The sequence below is a fragment of the Physella acuta genome, unplaced genomic scaffold, assembly GCF_028476545.2.
Source record: "Physella acuta isolate Inbredline_101_S28 unplaced genomic scaffold, ASM2847654v3 ptg001482l, whole genome shotgun sequence".
In the NCBI taxonomy this organism is placed as follows: Eukaryota; Metazoa; Mollusca; class Gastropoda; family Physidae; genus Physella; species Physella acuta.
This window is the reverse complement of record NW_026732997.1, coordinates 60,001-70,000: the sequence shown is the minus strand read 5'-3', so window position 1 is coordinate 70,000 and position 10,000 is coordinate 60,001. Positions and strand designations below refer to the sequence as shown.

General features: G+C 33.3%; 2 protein-coding genes across 3 annotated transcripts in view; both read left to right on the top strand.

Annotated features, from left to right (window-relative positions):
- The window catches only part of LOC131928324 (phospholipid-transporting ATPase ABCA3), a 12,268-nt gene extending 9,172 nt beyond the window's left edge, over nucleotides 1–3,096 (top strand). Inside the window, exons 7-11 of the mRNA XM_059284326.1 lie at nucleotides 955–1,122; nucleotides 1,533–1,657; nucleotides 2,255–2,374; nucleotides 2,860–2,977; nucleotides 3,083–3,096. Of these exons, the coding sequence (XP_059140309.1) occupies nucleotides 955–1,122; nucleotides 1,533–1,657; nucleotides 2,255–2,374; nucleotides 2,860–2,977; nucleotides 3,083–3,096 (545 nt within the window). The remainder of the gene's footprint in view (nucleotides 1–954; nucleotides 1,123–1,532; nucleotides 1,658–2,254; nucleotides 2,375–2,859; nucleotides 2,978–3,082) is intronic.
- Nucleotides 3,097–3,283: 187 nt separating this feature from the next.
- The window catches only part of LOC131928315 (ATP-binding cassette sub-family A member 2), a 35,076-nt gene continuing 28,359 nt past the window's right edge, over nucleotides 3,284–10,000 (top strand). For both annotated transcript variants that reach the window (XM_059284318.1, XM_059284317.1), the window contains exons 1-6: nucleotides 3,284–3,427; nucleotides 4,088–4,237; nucleotides 4,509–4,719; nucleotides 5,317–5,414; nucleotides 6,112–6,263; nucleotides 8,842–8,886. In XM_059284318.1, the coding sequence (XP_059140301.1) occupies nucleotides 3,350–3,427; nucleotides 4,088–4,237; nucleotides 4,509–4,719; nucleotides 5,317–5,414; nucleotides 6,112–6,263; nucleotides 8,842–8,886 (734 nt within the window). In that variant the 5' untranslated portion in view covers nucleotides 3,284–3,349. The remainder of the gene's footprint in view (nucleotides 3,428–4,087; nucleotides 4,238–4,508; nucleotides 4,720–5,316; nucleotides 5,415–6,111; nucleotides 6,264–8,841; nucleotides 8,887–10,000) is intronic.

The following is a 10,000-nucleotide window of genomic DNA, read 5'->3' as shown; positions in this document are numbered from 1 at the left end:
TTTCCTTATCACTCAAAAAAGTCCTACCACCTAATTTTCAATGCCCTTAACTAATTCTTTTTTTAACTTTTAAAGCAGAAAGTAACAAACTTTTACTCTGTCCACATACTTTTTTTTACTCTGTTTACATACTTTTATTCTCCCTACCAACCTGAGTCCACCAACTTTTAATCGGTCCACCAACTTTTAATCGGTCCACCAACTTTTAATCGGTCCACCAACTTTTAATCGGTCCACCAACTTTTAATCGGTCCACCAACTTTTATTCTGTCCACATAATTTTTTATTCTGTAGACATACTTTTTTATTCTGTCCACATAATTTTTTTAGCTGTTCACATAACTTTTTAGCTCTGTTCACATAACTTTTTAGCTCTGTTCACATACTTTTTTACTCTGTCTACATACTTTTACTCTCTCTACCAACCTTACTGTGTCCACCAACTTTTACTCTGACCACATAATTTTTTATTCTGTCCACATAATTTTTTACTCTGTCCACATACTTTTTTTACTTTGTTCACATCCTTTTACTCTCTCTACCAACCTGTGTCCACCAACTTTTACTCTGACCACATAATGTTTTGCTCTGTCCACATTCTTTTTTTGCTCTGTTCACACACTTTTTTACTCTGTTCACATACTTTTTTACTCTGTTCACATCCTTTTACTCTCTACCAACCTGTGTCCACCAACTTTTACTTCAAAAACTACCCTTCTCACACCCACATCTGCTGCTCAATGCTGAAACACCCTCCCCCCTTTCCTAGCACTTGGAGCCTCTCACTTTTTGCACGACCCAGACACCCTCCATCTTCATTCACCTACCAAATTATCTAACAACTTAATACATACTATATGCTTTCCCAACCAGTATGGCTGACTGACATTAAAATACTTACCTTTATACAGTAAATTCAATATTAGGTTAATCGTACAATATGTCTGCCCACAGGTAAATTTATTGTGCCGTTAACCATGATCACCTATGGTATGCTGAATGCTCTTTCTTATACCTTAATCCCGGTGAAAGTAACTTTCATCAAAATCATGGCTGGTCTCTTACTGTTTTCTCATGGAAATAGGATTTGTGTTGGTGCTATCTTTACCAAGGAAATTTTGTGTAAGTTTTCTACTAAAATCTTTTATTTCCAATGCAATTTTACCCAGTGATTGTAATAACGAATGGTAGTTTTCTTTTGATTATAACGTAGTTTTACTCTACTCTCTTTGTAAACGTAATTAGTTTCATGATAATTAGGAGTTTCTTGCCTTAGTTTACAATTCCCAGTCTCAGTGAATTTAACAAGCCTACAACAGGGTAGCTGCTCGCAGATGACCCACCATTCCTCTTTCTGTGACTTAAGAGTGAAAAACTCAGCCAGTCATGATCAAAATAGTGAAGATATTTCATATTTTCTGCCATTTGTCATATGATATTTCTGATGAAAGTATTGAGGTATCATATATAAAATAACAATTAATAGTATTGTACAAAGTAAATAGATATTTGAAAAAAAAAATTTCTTTTAGATGGTAATGTAAAAGATAGTGCAAATGTTGACAAGCAGTTTCTGGAGGGAGCTCTGTACATAATTCTCAACAGTGTTTTCAATTGTTTCATTGTCTTTGCAGTGGAAACCATTTCTAATATAAAGGCTAGTACACTTACTTAAATAGTTTTAAAGCAGATTTAACCAAGTAATATTTTCCAATCAGACCCTTGGTATAATGCACCTAACAAGTGGGGATAGTTAGCCTTTTTATTTAATGGAGTAAGAAGATGGGTGGTAGTTTAGAGCACTGTTATCATATGCTGTCTTTGATATTTGTTACAAAATTTCGACTTAGGATGGTTAAACAAGGGGACATAATAACATTCTACAACATTTTAAAAACTCAATACATGGCATTACCATTGCTTCTAATCCAGATGTAACAATCAATTTATTTGAAATGTGATAACCATAATTTGTTTTTAATTCTAAATATTGTGTTCTACAAGGTTTCCTAGAAATGTTATAAACTTAGGGTTCAGTGGTCTAGGAAATTCTACATAATGTTAAAATGGGGAATGAGATGGGTTACAAAATATATTAGTTTTGTTGTATATATTTACAATATTAATTATGATTGTAAATTTGCTTTGTATGATGGTCATAAATGTGTGTTTGGTTTTTGTTTGTTTCTATTTCACTTTAATGTTGATATACCATAAATAAATGAATGTGTTTATTATGCTGTTTCTTTTTCAGAAATACAGAACAAATTCTAAAAACATGGAGAAAAGCAAGAGCCAATCTCAGAATGAGAAACTTTTTGAAGCTGTAGCTGGCAGTCAAAATGCAGGAATTGTCATTCAAGATCTTGTAAAGGTAAGAAGTATATATGGCGTAAAAAAATTGAGGTAGGCATACAAAATGTGTGACCCTATTCAACGGTTTGAGTTGATTAGCAATCAAGGCTGATATTAAGTTTTTCAGTCTGTCTTAATGCAATTTTAAATGAGATTTTTTTTGTGAAAACTGTTAAAGAATCTGATCATCAGCCTCTGTGTAATAATAGATTTGTTATTAGACAAAAAGTGATTCTGAGAATTTTTCAATCTGGCATCAGTATATCAAACAATGCCAGTTGGGTACACTTGGAAAAGTTATGTTGATTTTTGTTAAGTATATTTCCAAAATTTATTTCCTAGACCTATGCCCATATTTTCAGCTGTAGTTAAAAACCATTTAATTTGTAAAGTGAGATGCATTTGTTACAGGTCACTTGTATGAAAAATATTTTCAAAATATGTTTGGTGTAACATATTTTATTGCTAATTTTCAAGTTAATTGTTTAATGCTACTCTATTCAGGTGTATGGGGATGACACAGTTGTGTCTGGTATCAACTTAGATATCTACAAGGACCAAATCACTATGTTGTTGGGTCACAATGGTGCTGGAAAATCAACTGTATTATCAATGGTCATGGGTATGTTTGTCCATTGTTGTCATTTTGCAAGTAGCTGTGTCTGTTGTGTCAATATTTCTTGTGCCTTCATCTATGTATCTAGCAGAAGTTAAACATTTATTTCAGCTGTGTGGCTATAACTTGATAGTTAGGATTTACAGAGTATACCCCCAAATGCTCAAAAACATGCTAAATAAATGTTAAGTTGTCAGTTTTAAAATTAAAGCATTGCTTATGATAAGCATGGTTAACTATTTATTTTATAATTAATCTAATGCCTAAAGAAATGCTACTTTACATTACTGTAAATATTTTTTTTCAGGCGCCACGGCAATAACTAGTGGTAAAGTAACCATTGATGGAACTGACATAAAAGCTGCTGACCTTAGAAGAATGCTGGGGTATTGCCCTGAAGCAGATACATTATTTCCCAAACTTTCTCCATATGACCATTTGGTTTTTTTCTCTTTGGTAAGAATATTATATTTTTGTTTCAAGATCCTAGATAGATTCTCGTGCTACTGATATATTATACCCATGCTTCGCTACTGTAATAGTAATGGCATAATGCTCTCATGGATGTCGGTCCCAGATTTTCATTCTCCCCTTCTTTGTGGTGTAACTTAAACAACCTATGTACAACACACTTTCTCTGCTGTCAGTGTCGAGTGAGAGCACTGGCCCTACCCATGCACCACATTCACCAGCTTTTAAAACAAAGTGGCTATACCAATGATGGAAGGGTGGACATAAGATTGTGCCACTGGCACTACTTATACTATGTGTGTATATATATATATATATATATATATATATATATATATATATATATATATATATATATATGTAGTAAAGGTCACAGAAGATGCTGCACAAAAATAAAAGAAAGCAGGTTACCCAAGAGGCTCTGATACATTAAATTATTTTTATAAAATTATCAGAAAAAGATAATTTTTTGAACATATTCAGTTTTAACCAAGTAATTGGCAGTCTTATCTTTGAAGATCACAAATAAATAGATTGAAGCTTTTCCAGTCACTTTGAAGCCAATCAATTTTGTTTTTATGATTTATATATTTTATGTGTTACTATTTAAAAAAACCTCTTACGCCCTTGAAATGTTTCTACAAGTTACGCAATAACAGTATCAAGGAAGCGGATGCTTTAGAAATGTTGACACAGATAGGGCTTGCTGATAAGGCGAATGTGTGTTCTGAAGTTTTGTCATGTGGCCAAAAGCGGAAAATTTCAATAGCCTGTGCTTTTGTTGGCAACACAAAGGTATTTAAATTTTACAAAATTACAGCTTTAAAAGTTGGGTGGGTAATGAAAACTAAATTAGCCAAAATGCTTATTTATAAACCTAATTATATCATATCTAGCAAATCGCTATATAACTCATAGCGTTATGTCTAAAAAATTTAAAATGGCCGATAATTTCCTGCCATTGCCATGGTGACGAGAGATTGAAAGTTTAAGACATTTGAAACTATTATCTATATGACATTTGTAGACTAACTCAATTGACATTACTAAAAATTTGTAAAAACAGACCGTCATCCTGGATGAGCCTTCAACTGGACTGGATCCAGGCTCCAGACAAGACATGTGGAGAGCTTTGAAAAGTTGGCGCCAAGGTCGAACTATTTTTATGACCACACATTTTATGGTTGAGGCCGAGAACTTGGGTGACAGGATAGCCATCATGGAGAAAGGCAGGATCAAGTGCTGTGGGACTCCAATGTTTCTCAAGGAAAAATGTGGTGAAGTTTATATACTTACAACACTAGCAATGATAATTATTATTCATTTTAAAGATTTTAGGCATATTCCTTTGGGGAGGGGGGGAGCAATACAGTCTAGTGGGATGATGTGGTCGAATGGTAGAGCTCTAAACTACTAACTCGAAAGTCTCAAGTTCTTCTCACTTGATACATTTCCTGTTTAAACTGCTTAACTTGCTATAGTTGGCTGTATACCCGCGCCTGACACAGCCTCAGGATTTTTGTCCAAAAATTATCGCATATATGGAATATGATGTAGTTGGTGTTCTGACATTGTATTTCAAATTTTATTGGGCTTAAATTGTTAAGAGGTGCCGGAATACTAATAGTGCAAAACAATATAAAAATTTATGTTTTTACTTAGAAATTTGTTTTGGTTATAACGCACGTGTAGAAAAATGACCACCGTGTCATCAGGGGATACATTATAAACAGAAACTTCCAATAATAATCAAACCATTTGTACTGATTGTATTGAAAAATAGTGTGGATATTTTAAAAAGTAGAAAGAAAAATAATATTTCAGAGAAATATATAGTGTGCACACTTATTGTTAACCTATTGTTTCATAACCAGGACTGGAGCACATGCTAACTATTGTCAAGGGAGACAACTGCAAGGACCACAAGGTTGTCCAATATGTCATGTCTATTATAAGAAAAGCCATTTTTCAGGTAACCACGCAAGTAACTTATTTTTTTAAACTTATCTAAAACCGAAACAATTTTAAAGAGATTAATTTATCTTTATAAATATTAAAAAAAACTGCAAGTTACAAGAATTTAATTGGTATTTTGCATGTAGTTTTCAGAATAACACCATTTTAGTAGTATGGTCCTGAGATCAAGTGCCTTATTGTCTATAGCTCATTATAAGTTCACTGTGCTATTTTTGATTTGCAAAACATCTCATAAATACAATTGAGATTCAATAATAGTCAGCTGCAGTAAAATTTCAAAAATAAATGTTATAAAAAAAGAAAATAGAAAAACTGAATGGCAGCTCTGTTCTTCACATATTTGAGAAAATTTTTAAAATAAATGACTACCATAATGGGATATTCCCAATACAAATTTTCCTATCAGGTCAGGTTTTCATACAATTTCAGTCCTATTATCCTGACAATGTTCAACTTAATAATGTTCTGTTTTAAACTATATTTTCTTATTGATTTCCATGTCTAAATGATATTAAAGCCTTTTGGTTTTATTGATTATCCAATATATAATTGCATAACTTACAAACAACTACTACACAATACAATTATTTAGTTTTTATTTTCATTGTTACAAATATGATTTAATTTCTATTTTCTCTGTAACAAATTAGTTTCTTTTATTATAGTTTTAAATTGTTTTTATTTCCTACAAGACTTCAAACAATAGTGAAATATCTTTTACATTGCCTGGAAATCGTGGCACGGAAATTCCAAAACTGTTGCAAGGCCTGGAAGAGAACAAGGAAACATTGAATATAACTTCATATATGGTGGCTTCAACTTCTGTAGAGGATGTGTTTACAAGGTACCAAATAGGAAGTTGGCTATACATTTTAATGATGTTTTAACCTACGGCTATATATATCTCTATGGGACGGCGTGTCCTTAGCGGTAGAGCGCTAGGCTGCTAACCCACAAGTCTCGAGTTTGAATCCACATTCAAGTCAGTGATATTAGTATGTCTCTTAGTCCACCCAGCTCTAATGGGTACCTCACGTTGGGGAAAATAAAGGCGGCTGGGCAAAGTGCTGACAACACCTTCCATTCATATGCCGAGGTCAAGAAACATTAACTCAACTTTATCTGCCTAATGGATCGCTAGGTCTAAAGAGATTCTTTTTTTTTTTTATTTATATATATCTGTAAGCTTGACAATAGCAACTGAATCTTGCTAGTGTAGCAATATGTGTGAGAAGTCTACTACCAAAACCTACTCGATTTAAGTCTATTTGTAAAGTAGATTTTATCTCTTTTAAAAAATTGTCATTTTGCAGTATATTACAAAATTTTCATTCAGAAAGATATTCTTTAAAGTTAATCTTTTAATAGTAAAAAAATCTTAAGATTAGCTAAACAAAATTTTTAAAAACAGCAGTAAAATCCATCTTAAATGACTTATCAGGGTTTGCAAGTGCTATCTTTTAATACAAGTGTAACACTCACTCAATGGGGATGCTTATTACCCACTGAGGTGTTGTGTTTAAAAGGGCTGACCCTGAGATAAAGCACACAATGGGATGACGCTGGTGTTATGAACTACTGACTTTATTGACATTAGCATCAAGCCATAAATGGCGATGTAGAACAGTAGAAAACACAGTAGAAAATAGTAGACAAACTACTGATGACGAAATATACTGTAGAGAACAGTAGAAAACAGAAAAACAGTGTAGAACACAGCAAACAGTGTGCCCAATGTGGGGTAACAATATGTGTTACACAAGATGATAACACTTCTTAAAAAAGAATGCTCCTATAGTCATTACAGTTTTACTGAATTTCCCATAACTGCATTGCACAAAACTTAACTGTAAACAAACAGTAAACCAAACTAACACTAACCCCACAACTAACCCTAACATCCATCTTTAAACACAGCTCTAACCTAGCAACAAAAACAGATAAAATGAGACCCAAAGTCTCTGAAGTTGTCACTGAATTTATTTGTTAAACTGTTTCTTGACATTAACTCCCATAATTGCATTTTAAAGAATGTCTAGGATTTGTATCAAATGCTGGGCCCCAAACTTTATCAATATTATGTATAATGGGTATTCTCTAGAGACTAGAGAGGGGTAATTAACTGACAGGGGTTGGGGGGATTCATCTGGGGGAAATGTCATAAGCCCATACATATCATCTATCTTTCCATGATCAACCCACACATATAGCTAAACAACCTAGGAACTCCTCAAATATAGGACCCCCATTATAAATAATCTCTACCCCAGACAACCTCTCTCTACTCAAAGAACCCCCATTATAAATAATCTCTACCCCAGACAACCTCTCTCTACTCAAAGAACCCCCATTATAAATAATCTCTACCCCAGACAACCTCTCTCTACTCAAAGAACCCCCATTATAAATAATCTCTACCCCAGACAACCTCTCTCTACTCAAAGAACCCCCATTATAAATAATCTCTACCCCAGACAACCTCTCTCTACTCAAAGAACCCCCATTATAAATAATCTCTACCCCAGGCAACCTTTCTCTACTCAAAGAACTCCCATTATAAATAATCTCTACCCCCAGACAATCTTTCTCTACTCAAAGAACCCCCATTATAAATAATCTCTACCCCCAGACAACCTTTCTCTACTCAAAGAACTCCCATTATAAATAATCTCTACCCCCAGACAACCTTTCTCTACTCAAAGAACTCCCATTATAAATAATCTCTACCCCAGACAACCTTTCTCTACTCAAAGAACTCCCATTATAAATAATCTCTACCCCAGACAACCTTTCTCTACTCAAAGAACTCCCATTATAAATAATCTCTACCCCAGACAACCTTTCTCTACTCAAAAGAACCCCCATTATAAATAATCTCTACCCCCAGACAACCTTTCTCTACTCAAAGAACCCCCATTATAAATAATCTCTACCCCAGACAACCTTTCTCTACTCAAAGGACCCCCATTATAAATAATCTCTACCCCCAGACAACCTCTCTCTACTCAAACATAGGACCCCCATTCCAAAAACCTCAGATCTTATCAGAAAATCTACCTACTACCAATATTAAAAGCCCTAAATCACACTACTTACAAAATGAAAACCTATTCCCAGATATTTATTTAAAGAATAAAACCAGTGGTTATTCTACAGACTTGGTGGTCAGTATGGCAGGTGAAGTAGAGTTTTATCTGTTTCCCTGGCATATAAAGGGATTGTGTTGTCAGAAACATGCTTCACAATTTTTTTTTTTCTACCAAAACAATTTATTTTATTATTCAAGTCTTGGAAAATTAATACTCAAATGGAGGCCAAGCATGTATTGAATGAATATTCATGAATGGCAAAAAGTGCTGTTGATAGTTCAATCTGAGAAAGAAAGTATAGGTTAACTGGTGTTTTTTTTTTGTTTCATAAAGACTGGATGAAAATACTGAAGCAGAAATTAAATCCCCTACCAAAACGTAAGTAAAAGTTTTGTATTGCATTTGTTTCCGATTGTGCTTAGATTCCTTTGTTGTTTTTTGGCAAATTAGAAAAACAGCTATATGGATCAACCAGTTATCCAGTATGATCTAACATATTTTCTAAAAAATCTTCTATTCCAAAGCTTTGTTTTCCTATATTTAATAGACCTACCCATGAATCTCTTTAAGTATATAAGTCAAATACTAAGAAGTAAAAAACATAAAATATAAGACTATAATTAGGTTTATTGCTTCAATTAATTGAACATACTTAAATCTCAAAAACTTGTATTAAGGCTTGAATAGGCTATATTGTTACTGAGGTATTTCATTTTCTTAGGGTTTGATTACATGCTTGGAATAGAGGTAGTTAACTAGGAAAAATTAATTTTAAATAGTTCGGATTAAACACTTATGATTTTGACTGTTTTTTATTTTTTTCTAATAAGTGAAGTGAATCAGCAGAATTTATATCCTGCATAATATCAGAAAAAAATTATGTTTAAGAATTCTTATGTGTTTTCATTTTATTAGTTTTCTAGAGTATTGCAGGTTGGCTTTCTTCTTCTAACATTGAATATAAATACTGAGAACAATAAGTTTTTTGTAAAAAATATTTCTTTTTGAATCTTATTTTGAAAATTAAAAACAATTTTTATTTGATGAATACTAGTACTATTTGGGCCTATATGCTGCTGTTTTTTTTAATTAGCTAAAATGTATATATGCCTGTCGCCACTACTACACTACTAGTTAATTTGTGCAACTATAATTCTTTCCTAAATTTTATATGCAAAGATAATCCCAAATAGTCTTATTAAGCCCTCAAAATAAAGCAGGCATTATGTCCCCTATACTTTCTGTATACAGGTATAAGAGAGTAGGGGATGGAATGGCACTTGGAGTCTTCTTCTTCTTCTTCGTTCTTAATTATTAGTGTTGAAGGGGATCGAGATTTATCAACCAGTGGGTTTGAGCTCAAGACTTTGTTCGAATTTATCAACCATGAGCTTTTTGCCGACCCGACCACGCCTCTAACACAATTAAGCGTTGCGTGTCAACTGGTTATGCGCATTGAGGCCATTGACTCTGATTTCAGCCTGCTTTTCTT